Source organism: Polychytrium aggregatum (genome assembly GCF_025602895.1).
Source record: "Polychytrium aggregatum strain JEL109 chromosome Unknown BJ171scaffold_1, whole genome shotgun sequence".
NCBI classification, from domain to species: Eukaryota; Fungi; Chytridiomycota; class Chytridiomycetes; order Polychytriales; genus Polychytrium; species Polychytrium aggregatum.
Window position 1 is genome coordinate 722,212 of NW_026516203.1, and position 18,213 is coordinate 740,424.

General features: G+C 57.2%; 5 protein-coding genes across 5 annotated transcripts; 3 read left to right on the forward strand and 2 right to left on the reverse strand.

Annotated features, from left to right (window-relative positions):
- The first annotated feature begins 599 nt into the window (after positions 1–599).
- Positions 600–2,342, forward strand: BJ171DRAFT_484832 (vesicle transport protein SFT2B). The gene is made up of 7 exons (XM_053109041.1): positions 600–714; positions 911–959; positions 1,061–1,098; positions 1,286–1,402; positions 1,556–1,636; positions 1,741–1,811; positions 1,948–2,342. Exons 1-7 carry the CDS (start codon positions 664–666, stop codon positions 2,012–2,014), a joined length of 474 nt encoding a protein of 157 aa, XP_052971791.1. The 5' UTR covers positions 600–663; the 3' UTR covers positions 2,015–2,342.
- BJ171DRAFT_594737 (Dolichyl-phosphate-mannose-protein mannosyltransferase-domain-containing protein) lies at positions 2,343–6,691 on the reverse strand. The gene is made up of 14 exons (XM_053114542.1): positions 6,413–6,691; positions 6,088–6,197; positions 5,865–5,882; positions 5,496–5,773; positions 5,290–5,401; positions 5,140–5,205; positions 4,888–4,930; positions 4,507–4,741; positions 4,171–4,395; positions 3,909–4,045; positions 3,536–3,743; positions 3,100–3,423; positions 2,786–2,879; positions 2,343–2,641 (listed from the first exon to the last, which is right to left on the reverse strand). Exons 1-14 carry the CDS (start codon positions 6,557–6,559, stop codon positions 2,404–2,406), a joined length of 2,235 nt encoding a protein of 744 aa, XP_052971792.1. The 5' UTR covers positions 6,560–6,691; the 3' UTR covers positions 2,343–2,403.
- Positions 6,692–6,891: 200 nt separating this feature from the next.
- BJ171DRAFT_484835 (putative PRE6-20S proteasome subunit) lies at positions 6,892–9,086 on the forward strand. Its single transcript, XM_053109042.1, has 8 exons — positions 6,892–7,044; positions 7,217–7,249; positions 7,421–7,547; positions 7,780–7,904; positions 8,039–8,161; positions 8,325–8,438; positions 8,604–8,666; positions 8,807–9,086. The coding sequence occupies exons 1-8, from the start codon at positions 6,982–6,984 to the stop codon at positions 8,930–8,932; spliced, it is 774 nt and encodes a 257-aa protein (XP_052971793.1). The 5' UTR covers positions 6,892–6,981; the 3' UTR covers positions 8,933–9,086.
- A 326-nt stretch (positions 9,087–9,412) lies between these two features.
- BJ171DRAFT_484837 (ATP synthase alpha/beta family, nucleotide-binding domain-containing protein) lies at positions 9,413–13,905 on the forward strand. The gene is made up of 14 exons (XM_053109043.1): positions 9,413–9,528; positions 9,740–9,836; positions 10,050–10,093; positions 10,427–10,511; positions 10,657–10,722; positions 10,869–11,014; positions 11,144–11,281; positions 11,433–11,584; positions 11,783–11,945; positions 12,027–12,258; positions 12,384–12,498; positions 12,652–12,919; positions 13,118–13,375; positions 13,521–13,905. The coding sequence occupies exons 1-14, from the start codon at positions 9,526–9,528 to the stop codon at positions 13,608–13,610; spliced, it is 1,857 nt and encodes a 618-aa protein (XP_052971794.1). The 5' UTR covers positions 9,413–9,525; the 3' UTR covers positions 13,611–13,905.
- A 91-nt stretch (positions 13,906–13,996) lies between these two features.
- Positions 13,997–18,038, reverse strand: BJ171DRAFT_484840 (ABC family transporter: long-chain fatty acid). The gene is made up of 9 exons (XM_053109044.1): positions 17,422–18,038; positions 17,050–17,202; positions 16,689–16,852; positions 16,202–16,550; positions 15,840–15,975; positions 15,484–15,680; positions 15,290–15,347; positions 14,538–15,012; positions 13,997–14,304 (listed from the first exon to the last, which is right to left on the reverse strand). Exons 1-9 carry the CDS (start codon positions 17,791–17,793, stop codon positions 14,223–14,225), a joined length of 1,986 nt encoding a protein of 661 aa, XP_052971795.1. The 5' UTR covers positions 17,794–18,038; the 3' UTR covers positions 13,997–14,222.
- Positions 18,039–18,213: the final 175 nt, after the last annotated feature.

The window sequence follows — 18,213 nt, forward strand, 5'->3', positions numbered from 1 at the left end:
CTCGGGCTGGATGCATAGCCCTTAGTACATGCGATGCAGCACACCAGAGTGGTTGATGGCAAATGCAGCCGAGACAGACTTGTGCTTCATGTGATTGCGCTGGCGAAGCGGAGCACCCTTCGGTGAGTATCCGTAGAGAGGGAAAATGGATCTCCTGATCCCTGTCTCATCGACAAAAACGAATCGTCGTGGGTCAATGGAGCGGGCCTGGTCCCTGAACTGTGCCACTCGCTCATCCAGTCGCTTGGACTTGTGGAGGTGTGTTGCCCTCTTGTGTGAGAGACCTGCTCGGTGCCATCGATGGATGGTGCTCTTGGATACACTGAATATGGAGGCGACCTTACGCAGGCTATGGATGAGGGCGTAGCATCGCAATGCGGCGGTGCGAAAGTCGGATGTGTGGCGAATGGTCATGGCCAGCGCGCGATGGTTTTGGGTAACAAAATATTCGATGAACGGTCAAAAACCCGGGTGTCCCGTTTTATTGGATTGCCTGTAACTCGGGCAGCGAACACGAAGCCGCCAGTCCCACCGCCGACCAGGGCACCCCCGCCAAAAGCAGCAAGCGCGCCACACCGCCACTCCAAAATCGTGCTCTTCCCTCATCTCCCCTCGTTCGCCAAGGACTGCCCCGCCCGCTCCCCGACAGAACAACCCGTCAATATGCCCATCACGGATATGTTTGGATCTATGGGTGCCGAGCAGGAGGACCCCGTGAGTATAGCACCGCCTATCGAGAGCTAGCCTGTTTGTCGCAGAGGGTTGAACGGCTTGGCTGTAGCCTCCTCTCCCCTCCCCTTGCGGCAACAGACCTCGCTGCAACAGCAATATACATCCATTCGGAAGGCCCTTCGCTGGCCCGCACGTCCACAGCAGTTCACACTCATGGCCCCTCTGTCTACGGTTTCAGATCTGCGGCCAGTTCAGCCTCACCTACACACAGCGCATGTGGGGCTTTGGTGAGTTCCGCATCCTGCTTCTCCGTCGTGGCGACACCATCACGATCGCCAAAGCAACACCGACTGCAGACTAACAGGCTTTGGTTTTGTGAATCCTGCAGGCATCTGTTTCGGCGGTGGCTTCATCCTGAGTTTCTTTGTGAGTCGCCCTGTATCTGTGACGGTTTTCTGAAGCTCTCCGAGGCTTTACAATGGCGGGTCCACGAGAACACCAGCCGCCTGAGAGTGTTCGAGTTCATCTCGCTCCGGCTTGGACAAGCAGCTCAAACACACCGACTAATCCGATCAATCCATGGGAATGTGTGCATCGCGATCTGAATCGATAGGCATCCTTCCTGCTCTGGACTGGCGGATTCACCGCCTTTGCTGTTCTGTACACGCTCGGCAATATCATTTCCCTGGTCGGAACGGGCTTCCTGGTCGGCTTTGCTCGCCAGTTCAAGGTATGGGCGATTGGGTTTGTCGTGTGGGCTGATCGACCAACCCGCCTCCGGTCGCCGAGTGGCCTCCAAGCGCCGTCAAGTGGTTCGCTAATACCGCTGCATCTGTGACCTCTCTGGCTGACTTGCTCCAACCCCGTTCTTGGCCGAACGCAGCAAATGTTTGATCCCGTTCGCCTGACGACATCTATCGTCTTCATCGCCACCATGGTCTTCACCTTGGTCGCTGCTCTGGTGGTGCGTATAGCCGGCTTGGACTCGTTGCTGGAGAATGGTGCATTGGTGCGTTGGGACATTGGTGGGCGTAACTAACCCCGTGAATCTCTTGACGGTATCCCCAGTTGCATAGCTTCATCCTGACCCTGGTTTCGTTCATCGTCCAATTCCTGGCGCTCTTCTGGTACTGCGCAAGGTAATAGCGGTGGTAGCAAGTGCATTGTGCAGTCGCAGGCCCGTTTTGTGCAGCCGGAGAGTACTGGGCTGACTCTACTGTGGAGCACCCAACGCCGAAGATCACCTAACTGACTTGAATCGCGGCTGCTCTCCAGCTACATTCCCTTCCTCCGAGATATCATCAAGCGTACGCTGGGCGCTCAGTTCACCTCCTCGGCCTGATCCAGCAGCAGCCGCTGGGCAGAGCGGGGCAAGGCTGCGTCCTTCGCCAGGGATTCCTCGCGCGCTGGCGACTTGTGGTTGGCCTCTCAAGGCTGCGCGAGCCTTTCTGTTCTTTGGTCCAAACATTGAATCGACAAGCGATTATGCCCTTGCGTTGCCGGACCATATTTGCATCCGTCTGGGCGGTGAGGAGGGATGTCTGGGCGGTCAACAGTTTCCCGAAACGAAGCCAGACCGGTTCACGAAAAGAAATCATTGGATAATCCGTCACACGAACACTGCCATCGCTATCCATGCCAGGACGACGCGAATGCTGCTCAACACGAGTATCAACTGGGACCAGACAGCAACGAGGCTGTCCTGAGACCAGCCCTGCAGAGGGGGGCCTTTTATTCGTCGCCGTAAACCTTCCAGGACTTGAGCCAGCGGCGAGAAGCGTAGTTGCTCGCATCGTCGTTGAAGCCAAAGGCGAACGGGGCAAAGTGCCAGAAGGCCAGGACAATAGCAACGCCAGCACCGAGGATAATGGCGCGGTGGAGCGTCGAGCCGAGCTTCTGACCAAGATGGTCCAGCATAAGCGCCAGCATGATCATGGCAAAGTAAACTGCCGGGAAGTAGTGGTGGAGACTGGGATACGAGTTGTGCAAGAGAGCGGGCGAATGTCAGCATTGGAGCCATGGCAAGTGGGCGCTTGGAATCCTGCACCACTGTGTCTCGCATGCACGAGTTAGGAGGTGCCACTGCATCCCCCGCGATCGAACAAACACTTACTACATGACTCTGCCCATGATATAGAAGGGCAGATAGTGCAGGAACCAGCCAAAGAAGGCAACCTTGGATGCAAAGTAAAAGTTGTCCCAGTCCTCTGTTGGCCAGCAGGGATTCGGATCGGGTGAGCAGCAGCCCCATGTGCATTGCGCATGCGTCCACACCGTCCATCTCCGGCTTCAAGCACCCAAACGACATGCTTTGCCCGGTCTCTCCGAAAACCAGCAAAGTCCAGGAGCACATTCAATGCCTCGCGATTGATGGCGGAAGCAGAGGAATCTGTCGTATGTCGATACTCTTGCAGGCACAACACCTACCAAAGGTCTTCCAGTCTTCAAACTTTCTCTGGTAGCGGATCAGATAGACAGCGACCAGTCCGCCAAACACAGCCAAGCTGACGGTCGATCCCCACCAAATGAGGGGGTGGCCGAGAAGGTAGAACTTGATGTCGTTGGGGCCCCAGCCACACATTCTCAGACCCACCAGTCCAAACGGCCACTGATAAGGATGCGAGACAAGGTTGTCGTCCTCGTTGTCGGGATCGGGGGTCAGGGCGTTGTTGGAGGTCCACATGGCGACGTTCAGGTCAATAAAGTCCTTGAAGAAGCGCGACTTGTAGGCGCCCTTTTGTCCAGCGGGCACTAGAGGAGACCAGACGATGTGGGTTGGATCAATAAGGGTCGAGCGGGCGATGCTGATGACGAGCACAGCCATGCGCCCAGCAAGGTCTGCAGGAGCACGGAGTAGACGTACGTTTATCGTTGACATGCTTCTCAATGTTCCAAATGTTGGCGCTGCTCTTGAGATCATTTTTCTTGGCACATACCACCTCGGCCTGCTTGAAACCCCAATCGGGCAGAGTCACGCCGCTGGAGCGCAACAAGCAGCCCGTGTTGACATGGCGGAGGCGGAAGCGGGTGGTCAGGGAATGGATTTGCTTCAATCCGCGAATGGCGACATCCTGAAACAAGCAATGTTCGACAGAGGCACGGGGTGATTGCACATGCGTGTGCGTGTACGTGTGCGTGTACGTGTGCGTGAGAGAGAGAGAGAGACAAATTGTACACAATCAGCGCTGCTCAAGAACTCGGTCGCGGGTGCAGATGCTCTCGGTCGGGCAACTCACATCCACGATTTCGACCTTCCAGTGGTCATTGGCATCGCCGACAGTGCTATTGCCGTAGCAGCTGACTTCGTTATCGGTGGTAGTGACCGGGGCCTTCTCGATGTGGCTGTGGAGGTTGCGCTTGGTCATGTCGTGCACTAGCGATTTAGTCGTCGATTCGGTGGGGTGATGGTGTTAGTGAAATGAAACACAGCATAGACCCGGCATCGAGTTACTAGCGCTGGCAAATCAGCAGACTCGAGTCAACAGTCATAGCCCTTACCGAGACGAACAATGTCGCCATCCTTGATCGGGACAATGGTGTCGGGATCAACCTGGGGGGCGCCCCAAGCGTAGTCAATGATCCAGTTGTTGTTGTCGTCTTTGTGGTGGTAGCAAGTGACCTGCTGCTGCTCCGAGCCAGTGGGGAACTTTTGGACGTGCGAATGCAGCAAGCCACCGCCGTGGGCGTTGTTCTTCAGGGTGACTTTGGAGCCATAAACAACCTCTGCGGGCATGGAAGAGCGGTGCGTCAGCAGCGAGTACATGTTGAGTGCCACTGGCAGCGGTTGGGCACACAAGTTCCGAGCGAGCGCCGTGCTGGGAGCTGAAAACACACCGATGGGGTTGAGGTGGAAATCGGTGCCCTCAAGGCCAGCTTGGAACAGAGAGCTCATCTGGGCATCTCCGTCACCGCTGTGGTTCAGGATCGTAAAGTGAAGCCAGAACGAGAATATGTAGATCGAGATCGGGACGACGATGAGGAAGACGATGCGCGCAGCCCAGTGCTTGGCGTACTTTGTGAGGGGCAGCTTGCGGTCCCCCCACATATCCCAAAGATCGTCGACAGTGTGCTGGTAACGGGAAACGATGTGCGCGGCGAAATAGACCCACGTGTGTCAGCTGTGATGCAGTCGCCAGGCCAATCGAGAGTGCTGCTGCCATATCGGCGCCACTCAGCCGGGTCTACGGCCTCATCATGCAATGGTGATGCACATACCAGGCCAATCAGGGCGATCGCGAAAAGGCCAACCCATTTGACGCTGAAACAAAAAGAATGCACATCAATCCAGTGTGTTTGGGGAGAACGGACGACAAGGCGCTGAATGAGTTGATGGCAAGAAGACATGCAGTTGGCTCCGCCGCCTTGATGCTCGATGGCGATAGCGGCACCGTGCCTGGACGCAGTAGCGGGCCCTCCGGTTGGATCGCATGTCGATGGGCCAGGCACAAGGGCTGCAGCACCGCCTACCTGACAACACAGCCGAGGGAGAAGCCTGTGGCAAAGAGCCAAAAGTACCACTTTGCAGAAAACGGGCTAGTATAGCCGAGCCAGATACGGAAATCGTGGTTAGCGTCACATACAGCCTCATCATGCCACCGGGTATGTTCCGATGCTTACGAGAACTTCTGGTAGTTTCGGAAGGTAACCAGGCAGTAGGCGCTGAGGCAGGTGAAGAACAGCAGCATCGAGTCGAGGAGGATGAAACGGGTAATGGCGATATACGAGGTGTCTGTTGTCAAATATCAGCAGGCACGGGCAAGGGTCAGTGGCTCTATTTGGGCAAAATCACCTATTGGTTGCTGTGTCTGCGGCCAGATGCATACCAAGCAGGACCATTGTGCCCAAGAGGATGGCTGCGGGCTTGGAGAGTCGCAGCTGGATGCCGGTGTAGTACGCCGCCGGAACCATCAAGGCACCAAAGACGGCGGCAAAGATTCGCATGGTGGTGTAGTTCATGCCCTCGGGATAGTGGCCTCCAGATTCAAAGGCAAAGCTTCCGTTGTATCGGGCGAGGATGCCCGAGAACCCGAGAAGGATCTTGCCGAGGGGCGGGTGCACATCAAAGTAAAACTCTCGTTTCAAGTAAAACGATGCAAACTTTCTGTAATCGAGAGTACGATCGTTGCCGCGTTAGGTGGGGAATCGCAGCACGATCGAGTCGGGCCCCAGTTCTGCTGATCGCCGCAACTAACCCAAAATGAGCTTCATCCCTGCCAAAAGTGGATCAAGTGGCAGGATGTTAGGAGACTGCCTGTGGACCGGATGCAATGGAATGGTCCAGCCATCATCGCACGATCACTCGGGAGCTCATCTGCTTGACCGGTGTGACAAACGGGCCAAGAGACAGGTCGGGTCGGAAACTCGCCCACGCAACACAGCCGAGCCGAGCCGAGCCGAGCAGCTCGATGCACCCACCAAACGACAAAGTTGGCCCAGCCGATGTTGTAGATACGGGTGAAAAAGGCGAGGACGGTCAAGATAACACCAACAGTGTGGTCCAGCGTCGTGGCCAAGGCATCTGGGTCCTAGAAGCCGACACAGACAGCGGGTTAGTTCACCGCACAAGCAGCGGCCATGTCGACGGAAGCGGCGCCCAGCGCCGTCGATCGAGGACTGCGACGGCAAGGCTGGCCGTACAGCTCCGTGCCAGCGAAAATAACGCTGGTGCCAGATTGTATACATAGAGAGAGACAGAGAGAAGGAGAGAGACATCGACACCTGTCCAGAGTCGTGCACTCACTTGGGCAGCAGTCCTGACGGCCTTTGCGGACTTGGATTTGCCCGAGACATCATCGAAGGATGCATCGGAGACGATGGTCGGATCCAAGGATTTGGACGGGATCTCGTGCCGCTTTCTCAAACCGTCCGCTGTGCTGATGGCGGACATGGCGAAGCAACGACCGGTGGTGCACGGAGGGAGGGGGAGGGGAGATGAGGATGCGACGGGTGGGCAGACGCAAGAGGCGGCAGCAGGCAGCGGGAGCACCGAGAAAAGAGAATCCTTTGGCAAGAGGCGAGATGGCGAGCACAAGCCAGGCGGAATCTCGCACGTCACATTGCCCATATTTGGAAGGCAGCCAATCGCAGGGCGGCCGCGTATCTGGATCGAGGGCGGCTCGATCCGGGATGCATCCGGCCGGCACGCGGCAAGGGTCCGCTGGTTCGATCCGTAGCGTGACCTGTGCCGACCAGGGTCGGCCTCTGCCAGGCGCAATGGCCGGCTGGGGCTGCCTTCGGGGTCGATCGGCATCCGCTTGCTTGATCTCGCCGTCTCAGTCTCGCCAGCGACACAACACCTGCCTTTCTGCCATGAGCTACGATCGTGCTCTCACTGTCTTCTCGCCGGACGGCCATCTGTTCCAAGTCGAATATGTGCGTATGCGTCTCTGCGGTGCTGCATTACCGAGAATGCGCGAGTGAGCCCCGAAGCGGCTGCCGCAGCTCTCCCACCAGGAACCGGCTCCATGCGACATGAAATGCAAGTGGCCGTCCTACTTGTGCGTGGCCGCTCTATTGCTAACCACCGCCCGGCTCTCTGCTGCAGGCTCTGGAGGCCGTGAGGAAGGGCATCTGCGCGGTAGGTGTTCGTGCCATCGGAGGCCGTTCGGCATGCATCTGATCGGCCACTCGGCCGATGGCCACCTGAATCGGGCACAAGCACAAGCATGAGTAGCGCAATACTAGCAGTGGATCATTTGCCCGCAAGCCGTGTGGAAATCGCTGATGACTGATTCTGGCTCGGTCGCAGGTCGGTGTCCGTGGCAAGGATGTCGTCGTTCTCGGAGTCGAAAAGAAAACCGTCCTGAAGCTCCAGGACTCCCGGACTGTCAAGAAGATTGCCATGCTGGACGACCACATCTGCGTAGCATTTGCAGGTAGGTCATCGGGGGCCGCACCGCCAACCGATAGGATGCCACATTTGAACCCAGCGCCAGCTGTAGCATGGCATTCAAGCGGCTTGGCTCTGCATGCTTGTGCGCATGTACCGCTGCTGGATCCGCCTCCCTCCCACACCGGCTTAGGGGCTGCGCAATCATTCACGACCGGTTGCGAAACGGAAGCTGTCTGTCGATATCCATACTAACGTCGAGTGTGGTTGACGCCTAGGTCTTATGGCCGATGCCCGAGTGTTAATAAACAAGGCAAGAATCGAGTGCCAGTCTCACCGTCTGACCGTCGAAGATCCCGTTTCGGTTGAATACATCACGCGATATATTGCCGGCGTTCAGCAGGTTTGTGGCTGCAACATTCGCAGGGCACCATGGCACGATCGGCACATCGAGCCGATCCATGAGAGTGATGACTTCATAACTACCCAAGTGCTATTGCTGACCATCGCCCCTCACGGCCCCCACGGCTTGCACAGAAATACACCCAGAGCGGCGGTGTCCGTCCGTTCGGTATCTCGATGCTCATCATTGGATTCGATCAAGACAAAGTGCCCAAGCTCTACCAAACCGATCCCTCGGGCATTTACTCGGCATGGAAGGTACGACGAGTTACTGGCGAGATTGCTGGCCGAGTCTGTGGCGACGGTTGTGTCGATGCAGCAGCGCCCAGCCAATCATGCCGATAACAGGGCAGCCGATACCGGTGCTAGGCTTTGCAAACAGAGTGCTACCAAAGTGCCTTACTGACGCTGTTGTCCACAGGCCAACGCAATTGGACGAAGCTCCAAGACAGTCCGCGAGTTTTTGGAGAAGAACTACAAGGAGGATATGACCCGCGACGAGACCATCAAGCTCACAATCAAGTCGTTACTCGAGGTAAACGGCGCAGATGCCATAGTGTCGGATGGGCCGTTCCGCTGAACCGAGCCGTGGTCCCGCAATCCGACAGCGCGGCGGCTCATTGTATGGTGAGAGTCGGCGCCTCTCGGGCCTATTTGGCGATAAGTACTGACCCTGGCGACGAATGCCACCTTGCGATAGGTTGTCCAAACTGGCGCCAAAAACATCGAGATCGCCGTCATGGGCGCTGACTCGGTCTTGAGGGTGAGTTGCTTCTCTGCGGTCACATCCGTGTCTGAGCCATGATGCAACAGCAGCGCACCGAGATGACCTGTGTGTTTCCTGACTGACATGGCCCCACGCTTCCTCACATTCGTCCATCACTGTTGCTCGACAATTTGCAGCACCTGGAGACTGACGAGGTCGAGGCCATCACCGCTATCATCGAGCAGGAGAACGCTGCGGAGGCCGAAAAGAAGACCAAGAAGGGCGCAAGCTCCACGGACGCCCTGGGCGGAAGCAGCAGCTAAGCGGCCACCCAAGTCACATCCGACCTGCTGAATATAACCGAGAGCGCCGAGCTGTTTACCGAGCCCATGCGTGGCATATAGCGGTCAGCAGTCGTGAACCACACGGGACTGCTCCGCGCTTGACGGACTGTCGATAAATGGCGATTTGCACCGAGCACTCGTAGTCAGACCCGGAGGAGAACGGTCTTCAGGCCATGCATGATGGCGGCAGCATCCGTCTGGGCGGCTCTGCGGGTTGATGGGTGCGGGAGAAGCTGCCAGATCGTCGAGAGCCGGCCTGACCATGGGCATCGAGAGCCACATCACCGGGCAAGGTCCCGTCGGTGTACCTGCATGAGCAGGGCCGGCGGTCGGTGCAGCAGCTGAGACCGAATCGCCCAGGGTCGCGCTTCATTTGGAAGCGGGCTGAAATGAATTCATTTCGCGGGCCTGGCTTTTGACCACGCCCAACCCGCCTGCCTGGTCTTGCTCGCGCTCGCGCATCACCCACACCGCCATCCTCTGGCCATCCCGGCGTTGCTTTGTCCAGCAAGCCTTTCCCGCCTTCCGCTTTCATCCTACCATCAGCAACCAGACCCATCCTCCGAAGCACCATGGTGCGTGCTGCAGTCTGCACAGACAGCCAGCCCCGCTCTGTCCGATCGAGGCAACTGCCTCGTCTCTCTCGATCCGCACAAGCATACAGGCGTCGATATCATACGGACGCTGCTCTGCGCCCCGTATTGCCTCCACAGTGATCAGACAGGCCGTCTTACCATTCCACCGCCTGGGGCTATGCTTCGATCCCGGTCGCGCCATCATTTGTAGGCTGGAGCATTGGAGAACGCGAGGGCCCAGCTGCCCAAAATCAGAGATGAGGAGCGCGAAAGCGCCTTTGGATATATCTACTCGGTTGCCGGACCTGGTAAGCCTGCCCAGGGAGAGAATGCTTGCCCACCATGCACTCTGAGCGTCGCATCGAATATACCTCGATCCAGCGAGTGGACATGCCCCTCGTTGTGAGTCGATGGTTGTGTCCGGGCCAGCACAATACCCGAGCTCGTTCCTACATCATCTGACGGCAGTCCCGCTTCGCAACCCTCACGCCGACGTGGATGCCGATAATTGCGCGCCAAAGTCGTCGTTGCCGAGCATATGACAGGCGTCGCTATGTATGAGCTGGTAGGTCGCGTCGGAGAGGATGTGTGGATGTGGATGTGGATGTGGATGTGGATGTGGATGTGGATGTGGATGTGGATGTGGATGTGGATGTGGATGTGGATGTGGATGTGGATGCATCAACCGTGAAGAGGCAAGGGCAATTCACCAAATGTGGAGAGCGCATTGGCAGTATTTCGTCCGGGCTGGGCCGCAAATATCGCGGCTGGCGCTTGATCTCCAGACTGGACGCACCGGCGAGCCCAGTTTCACAGTAGAGCCTTCAAAGCTGGAGCTGGCGTCTGCATCTTTTGAGTCGAAGCGGGCAGGCTAACCGACCCTTTTGTCTCTGGCTAGGTTCGTGTTGGACACGCCGAGCTCGTCGGCGAGGTCATCCGAATTGACGGCGACAAAGCTACCATCCAAGTATACGAGGAAACTGGTGCGCATCTCGACGAGAGCGCTTGCTGCAGCCCTGCTGAGTTAGCCAAATCGCGGCTTCTCAGCCGGAATCGAGTGCACCCTTGCCGGCCATTAACAACGCCTGCGTATGCTCTCGTGATCGTGCCGCTTTGCGCTTATGGTAGCCGGCTTGACGGTCGGCGACCCTGTACTAAAGACCAGAAAGCCACTCTCGGTCGAGCTTGGACCTGGTATGAAACCCGCTCGATGCCCAAAGTTGCCGCACCGCTCTTTACAGACCCAAGCACGCATATTGCCGTCTGTCGCGCGCACCAGCCAGCTAGGAGCAAAGCCCTGTGGCCACTGACGCTTCGTCGCTCTCGTATCCGATCGGCAGGATTGTGCTCAAACATCTTTGATGGTATCCAGCGACCCTTGAAAGGCATTCAGGAGCTGGCTGGAAGCATCTACATCCCTCGTGGTGTCAACACCCCCGCGCTTGACAAGAAGCTGCTTTGGGACTTTGAGCCTGTCAACTGCAACGTGAGTCTCGCATGGGCGGCAAATTGCATTTTGTTCCCGGCAGGGTGTCTCACGCGCCACACATCATCGTGGACTCGCGCCCGTGTGGCCCTGACTAAAGCCTGCATATTCGGCGCTATCGAATCGCAGGTCGGCGACCATATCACCGGCGGAGACATCTTCGGCAAGGTCTATGAAAACAGTCTCGTCACCCACAACATCCTGGTCCCTCCCAAGGGTCTCGGCACGGTCACGTACATTGCTCCCAAGGGACAATACGATCTGAACGTGAGTGTGACGGTGCCTCTACACCACCGCCACGCAGTACGCCGAGCGAGCGTCGCGGCGGCCGTGACATGTATCTTGCAATCCTTTCACGCTCCTTGTCACTTCGATCATGGCTGATCCGAGTCGGTGTACTGCATCCTCTTGCTTCCAGCAAACCGTTCTCGAAACCGAGTTTGATGGCCAGAAGCAAAAGTACACCATGATGCACATGTGGCCGGTGCGCACCCCTCGTCCCACCAGCGAGAAGCTTGCGGCGGACTACCCTCTCTTGACTGGCCAGCGTGTGCTCGATGCCCTGTTCCCGTAAGTGTCAACACTCGACATCTCGACTGTCGCTTCTCCGCCACCGCGCTGCGCCTCAACCTGACCTCATGCGTGGGCGATATGTACGCAGACGATGCGATCTCGTTCCTCCGAACGAACGTGCTCCCCCTTGGTCACCAACCAGGCCATTCGATCTATTTGCGATGAAACTGACGCTTTATGATTTTGCGAACCCAGTTGTGTCCAGGGTGGCACGACCGCCATCCCCGGTGCCTTTGGTTGTGGCAAGACTGTGATTTCCCAGTCTCTGTCCAAGTATTCCAACTCGGATGTCATCATTTACGTCGGCTGCGGTGAGCGTGGCAACGAGATGGCTGAAGTCTTGATGGATTTCCCTGAGGTATGCTCGAGAACCACCACCAGCTTCTGAGCTTCTGATGCTGTTGTGGAACTGCAACTGACGCTTCCTGCCATTGCACAGCTCTCCATCGAGATTGATGGCCGCAAGGAGTCGATCATGAAGCGCACCACTCTTGTTGCAAACACCTCCAACATGCCCGTCGCTGCCCGTGAGGCCTCGATCTACACCGGCATCACTCTGTCCGAGTACTTCCGTGACCAGGGCAAGAACGTCGCCATGATGGCCGACTCGACCTCGCGCTGGGCCGAGGCTCTCCGTGAAATCTCTGGTCGTTTGGCCGAGATGCCCGCTGGTACGGTCTTTGGTGTCTGTTTGCGCGGTGCCCGTCTGCGCGTCTTTTCGACTCGAGCAGACTCTATCGTGCTGGCGGTCGTCCAGGGCCGCAGTCGTAACACATACTGTTGTCTGTGTCCACAGATAGTGGTTATCCTGCCTACCTTGGCGCCAGACTGGCTTCGTTCTACGAGCGTGCCGGAAAGGTCGTCTGCCTCGGCAATCCCAAGAGAAACGGCAGTGTCAGTATTGTCGGAGCGTAAGTATCTTGCCGCTGCGTTTCATTCCGACGGGGGACACGTTCTGGCCGGGGCTGGTCCATTGCGCATCCAAATTCTGCTCAAAGCAGCACGTATCGAGAGACACAGCGACCCTGCAGCCGAATATCTGACCACACCTCGCTGTCTTGCAGCGTCTCGCCGCCTGGTGGTGACTATGCCGAGCCCGTCACCTCAGCCACCCTCGGTATCGTGCAGGTGTTCTGGGGTTTGGACAAGAAGCTCGCCCAGCGCAAGCACTTCCCCTCCGTCAACTGGTCTCTCAGTTACTCCAAGTACCTGAAGTCCCTAGAGCCCTTTTACGAAAGCTTTGACTCGGACTTTATCTCTCTGAGAACAAAGTGCAAGGAGATTCTGCAGAAGGAAGAGGATCTTGCCGAAATCGTTCAGCTTGTCGGCAAGGTGGGTCACTCGCTCCCGTGTGGTTGTCTCTGGAACCTACCTTGACGTCGAGCCGGCACTTTGCCTGCTGCGATGGGGTGGGTGGGTGAAGAACTGACCCTTTGTGCAGACGTTGGCAGATCTTGGCGGGATATCTAACAGCCGGTTGTTGTTGCGCTCTTGACTTACGATCGCCTTGACCTGGTTGCCTGTTTGCAGAGCTCCCTGGCTGAGACTGACAAGATCATCCTGGAAGTGGCTCGCCTGCTCAAGGACGACTTTTTGCAGCAGAACGGCTACTCCAACTACGATCGTTTCTGCCCCTTCTACAAGACGGTTGGCATGCTGCGTAACATGATGGCCTTCTACGACCACGCCACGCATACCGTCGAGGCGAGCTCGAATCAGGTCACCTGGGCCAAGATCCGAGACAGCATGGGCGACATTATCTACAAGCTGACGTCCATGAAGTTCGAGGTGGGTAACAGGGTCTGAGTGATGAGAGGTGGCCGTGGGATCCACCAGACAGTTACATCGCTGCCGCGCGCGGTAGGCACCGTGAATTGCCTTCAAGCATCATTGTTCCGTGCACTGACATGGACCTTGGCGACCGGCAATGCAGGACCCCGTCGATGGTGAAGAGGCTATCAAGGATCGATACGCCAAGCTCGGCAAGGAGATGGAGGAGCGATTCCGAGCTTTGCTTGATTAAGTTGTTGGACTTTGGAGCCAAGGGGGCGATGTGCTGCGGCACTGGCGTGGTCCAAAGCGGCATCATCCTCTCTGTCATCGACGCCACGGCTCCGCCCGGCTCTTCCCGTTGATTCCACTCCTGTTGATCCCGTTTCTTGGCAGTTTGAATGAAAGAAAACACAGTTATTGCACAGTGCTGAGTGGTCGCCGTTGCTCCACGACCTAACACCAGAGACCTTACTGCCTGATCGCATGTGTCGCCAAGACAAGAAAGAGAGGGACTGCCAGCTGTAAACACTGAGCTGTGGTTCTTTGGCGGTCTGCATGGCCCAATCGAGCCGGGCCGCAACGAGGGCATCTGCCGCCCGAGACACACAGTCGACACGAATGCACGATGAAGAGTCATGCGGGGCGAGGGATGAGTGTATTGGCTTTTGATGTGCCTGGCACCAACGGCAGTTTGGCTGATGGTCCAAGAGCATGCTGTTCCGTTGGATCAGGCCCGGATGTGATGGCATTGCGGCCGCCATCGCACAGGAGAGCACCAAGATGACCCTTCCTGAGCACGAGCGGCCTGCTGGACTTGGGACCACGATGCCGTCGCAGCGTAGGTCGTCCAAGTGGACCCTGTCTAAAGGTTTGTGATCTCGACCTTGCCTGTGCCGTCGGCAAGGTAGTGCAAATGTACCTGATGGAACCGCTTGAGCTCGTATCTGCAGCGGTCCGTGGACGAGTCCCAAGCCATGGTTCAAGACCGGAGCAGGAAAGTTGAAAGTTGAGTATCGAAGGACAAAAGTCGGGAGAATGAAGGCCAAAAGTTGGAGCAGCCGCGCGCGGTGGTTAGATACACAGTCACGACATATGGCTTTGTTTCTGAGACTCCAGCTGATGGGGTCGTGACTACAGTGCCAGCTGCATACGGGGCGAGAAGTTTGGCCGTACGTACCGGTGGGCGATGGAGAACACTGTGATGTTGAGCTTTTGGCACCATTCGTACAGACCGCCTTCTTCGTCGGGATTGATCGCGCTGGTGGCCTCGTCAAGCACCGCATACTTGGGCTGGTGGAAGAACAGACGGGCCAGACCAACTCGCTGCTTTTCGCCGCCGCTGAGAACATCGTTCCAGTCAAAGTGGGAAAAGTCCAGGCCACCCTTGGTTGAATCATATAGCTTGAGGAGCTTGACCCGGTCCAAACACTCGAGGACTTTGGCGTCAACGGCATCGCGCTCTGGGCCAGGAACACCGAAGCGGCTGGGATAGGTAACCTGGTCGCGCAAGCTTCCGGAGGCAAGGTACGGTCGCTGTGGGACGTAGAATAGAAGGGGCTGGGCCAAATCGCGAGCACCTCGAGGGACGGTGACGGTGCCAGCAGTTGGAATCCAAAGCTGAGCCAGCACTCGGAAGAGCGAGGTCTTGCCGGCTGGAGGGTCGAATCGCAGGGCGGTTGCAAACAGAGAATACGGAGCGAGACGGCAGGGTGAGTACGGATCGACAGCGGAGCTACAACCAGAACATCTCAGCACCAGCGCCATTGCAGCCGCTAACGACAAGACTCTGGGGCACTCCACAAATATACACGGAGCAACGGCGGTGACAGAAACCTGTGAAGGCTGTCGTTGTTGGCCACCATGCCACGCCATGACCGGTGATACGGGCCGGGACCGCCCGAGTAAATCAGAACAGAAAGACATTCTTACCTCCGTTGGCGCCGGTGACAAGGATGTTCTTGCCTGGAACAATATCAAAGGACAGATCCTGTTTTGCCGAATATCGCAGGTCAGTGACAACGGGAACGGCGCGGGCTCAGAAACTCGGCGCTGTTAGCTCATGACGGGATCGCGAATGACAGTGCTACAGAATCGACTTAATAGACGAGTTAGGGTGCTCGTACCTTGACCAGGAGCCTGCCGTCAGGGCTGGTGATGGTGATGTCTCGGAACGAAATCATGTCTTCGACATCGGACTCGAGGAACTTGGAGGACATGAGCGAGAGATCGCGTTCCTGGGGCTCGACGGCCTCGAGCAGCTCCATAACGCGGGCAGTGAAGCCGGAGAGCTGGGCGAGCTTCTTGTAGACCATGAGCAAGTCTGGAAAGAGTCGCAGAGGGCGAGGCCAGCGGTATTGTGTTATGGTCGGCGGAGGTCAGAGGCTATCGATTGCACTCTTGAGCGCCGCAAGCCGATGGGCAGGTCGCAGAGACAGGGTATGCGAGCGAAAGTCGTAGAATATGAATCCTCAATGCATACCCGAGATGGCGCCGGAGGCTCCCTGAATGAGCGAGTCGGATTCGCGGTAGCGAGCAGCGATTTCGGAGATATCCACACCCTCCTTCAGGAGGAAGGGGACGGCCAAGATCGGCCATCCAATGATCGAGGCAAGGTACTATAGACAACAAAAACAGGCATAGGACGAGTGGCAGAATCAGTGGCCGAGGGGTCAGTAGAACACCCGAGCGACGATCGCAGCAACTAACGACGGCTTGGGATTGAAGTGGGCCGAGGGCTTGTTGAATTCACGCCGATCAACGCACAGGAATGGCAGTGGTATCGCCAATGTGCGAGCTACTGCACCTCCCCAAGCGAGACCAATGAACGGGATATGGACTCACCTTCAGGATGTACTGATCCATAATACCCTGCTTGAAATGCCACATGAAGTAGTACTCCGAGAAATCGGTGACGTGGCCGAGCCGCTCGTTCAAAATGGCCTTTTCGCACTCGCTGCCGTTGAGGAAGGCAACTTCCTCGGCATGGGTGATCAGTCGCGAGTGAGCGCGACGGAAACTGCCCTCAAGCTCCTGGATCTTGGCGATCATCCTGGAAAACGGCGGCGAGATCCAGCGCACCACAAAGCCCGAGAGGAAAAAGTACGAGTAGAGGCAAACCAAGCCGGGGTAGCCAATGTTTTCGGCCATCCGCTGAGTGCAGAGGATGACATCGAGCAGGGGCTTGAACGTCCTGATAGAGAGCGAGGCAAGGTGGGCGGATGAGCATAGGAAATGCGACGCATGACCGGGCCAAGTCAGTGATGGGATGGTTTGGACAAGGCGGGACGGTAAAATTGACATTCCATGGTAACTCCAGGCGCATACACACCGCGAATACAGGTCCGAGGCGGTCTCACAGAACTTGCTGATGTCGTCAGTGATGCGCTGGTCGGCGTGATCGAGATTGCCCTCGCGCAGGATGGCAGCCTTGTAGAACGAGCGGTCGCGCAGGTACTTTTCGTGGGTATGTGTCGTGAGTTTTTTCCGGAATTCCTGGAGAATCAAGATTGCAATGATCGTTGTAAGCATCAACTGCCGCCGCAACAAAGCGGTCGCGGGCCAGCATCGCGCACACACACTTCGGGCTCGGGTTCGGCTGACGGGCGCAGATGGGGTGTAATCAAACGGACAGACGAGTTGCACGCCGCCTTCGATCGGCCCGACAGCAGCAGACTCAGCGACATCCTCACCAGGGTCATCAGATTGGCCAGATACTTGAGCGACGAGTTGATGACGCTCGCGACGATCCCCATGATGAAAAAGTCGGTGATGACGACGCCAAACTGGACAAAGCTCTTGCTAATCACGGCCTTGAGGCCATCACCGCCCTTGCGGGCGATGCGCTTCAGCGGAGGAGAATGGAATTTGCGACAGGCAGGATTAGCACGCGTTCATGAAGGCGGATTGCGCAAAGTGCATTTTTCAATCATGTCCGTGCGGCATCGCCAGCGCTCGTTGGGGATGGCGCTGAGGCCGAGCGAGAAAGACGGCCTGAGCCAGTCAACCGGGCGATGCCGCAGGATTGAGCTATCCCGCTTCCACGCGCAGAACAAGCTGCCTACCAACGAGAGCAGACTTCGGCCAACAAGCATGCCCAACTGGGTAATGATGAGCAGCCATGTCTTGGGATCGGTTCCGACACAGATGCGCAAGATGTAGAACAGTCGCTTGAAGAAAACAGCGTCGACGGCGGCGACGCCCTTCTTCTTGACCTCGATCTTGGGAACATCCTTCTTGAGGGCATCCAGGTGAGCGGCCTTCCAATTCATGGACTTGACCCGCGACCGGTATGAAATTGTGGCGAGGCCAACCATCGAGGCCGTGAACACCGAGATGAGCTGCGGGTCGGCCAGGAAGCTCAGCAGGGAGCGGACAAAGACGTGCTTGGTGCCGACGACCCAGCGTGCGACTTGCTTTGGGGAGACTTGTGTCATTGGATGGATGGAATGTAGCGGGGAAGCAGTGGAATGTCGTGGAATGCGGTGCAGTGCCGTGCAGTGCCGTGCAGTGCAATACAGGGGAGAAAGGACGAAAAAGGGTGGCTTGGAAACAAGACGGAAGGTGATGGGGGGGGAGATTGTCTGGACGGAGGCAGAGAGCAGCTGCCGGCGGGGAAGGTCGGGAAGGCTCGGTCTTATGGCCTGGAGCGCAGGACGGATGTCAGGAACAACCTCGGCGGTCGATCCGCGGCGTCACAAGCGCTTTTCACGTGCGAGCGGACTGCAGAAACGGGGACGGCTGGCGGATCGAGTGTGGATCGAGTGTGGGTCGAGTGCACTGGATCGAGTGCATTGGATCGAATGACCCTCTCAACCAGCCAGCCAGCCAGCCAGCCAGCCCTTGATCGGCCAAAT

Coding starts and splice junctions, on each gene's coding strand:
- BJ171DRAFT_594737 (XM_053114542.1), bottom strand. CDS start 6,559: ATGTCCGCCATCAGCACAGCGGACGGTTTGAGAAAGCGGCACGAGATC. Junction 4,931..5,139: donor TCCCTCGGCTGTGTTGTCAG/GTAGGCGGTGCT, acceptor TTTTTGTTTCAG/CGTCAAATGGGTTGGCCTTT. Junction 2,880..3,099: donor TGAAGACTGGAAGACCTTTG/GTAGGTGTTGTG, acceptor GCTGGCCAACAG/AGGACTGGGACAACTTTTAC.
- BJ171DRAFT_484835 (XM_053109042.1), top strand. CDS start 6,982: ATGAGCTACGATCGTGCTCTCACTGTCTTCTCGCCGGACGGCCATCTG. Junction 8,162..8,324: donor GCATTTACTCGGCATGGAAG/GTACGACGAGTT, acceptor TGTTGTCCACAG/GCCAACGCAATTGGACGAAG. Junction 8,439..8,603: donor CAATCAAGTCGTTACTCGAG/GTAAACGGCGCA, acceptor ACCTTGCGATAG/GTTGTCCAAACTGGCGCCAA.
- BJ171DRAFT_484837 (XM_053109043.1), top strand. Junction 10,094..10,426: donor GCGTCGCTATGTATGAGCTG/GTAGGTCGCGTC, acceptor GTCTCTGGCTAG/GTTCGTGTTGGACACGCCGA. Junction 12,259..12,383: donor TTTGGCCGAGATGCCCGCTG/GTACGGTCTTTG, acceptor CTGTGTCCACAG/ATAGTGGTTATCCTGCCTAC.
- BJ171DRAFT_484840 (XM_053109044.1), bottom strand. CDS start 17,793: ATGACACAAGTCTCCCCAAAGCAAGTCGCACGCTGGGTCGTCGGCACC. Junction 15,976..16,201: donor TGGATCAGTACATCCTGAAG/GTGAGTCCATAT, acceptor TGTTGTCTATAG/TACCTTGCCTCGATCATTGG. Junction 15,348..15,483: donor ACGGCAGGCTCCTGGTCAAG/GTACGAGCACCC, acceptor TCGGCAAAACAG/GATCTGTCCTTTGATATTGT.
- BJ171DRAFT_484832 (XM_053109041.1), top strand. CDS start 664: ATGCCCATCACGGATATGTTTGGATCTATGGGTGCCGAGCAGGAGGAC. Junction 715..910: donor GTGCCGAGCAGGAGGACCCC/GTGAGTATAGCA, acceptor CTACGGTTTCAG/ATCTGCGGCCAGTTCAGCCT. Junction 1,099..1,285: donor GCTTCATCCTGAGTTTCTTT/GTGAGTCGCCCT, acceptor CTGAATCGATAG/GCATCCTTCCTGCTCTGGAC.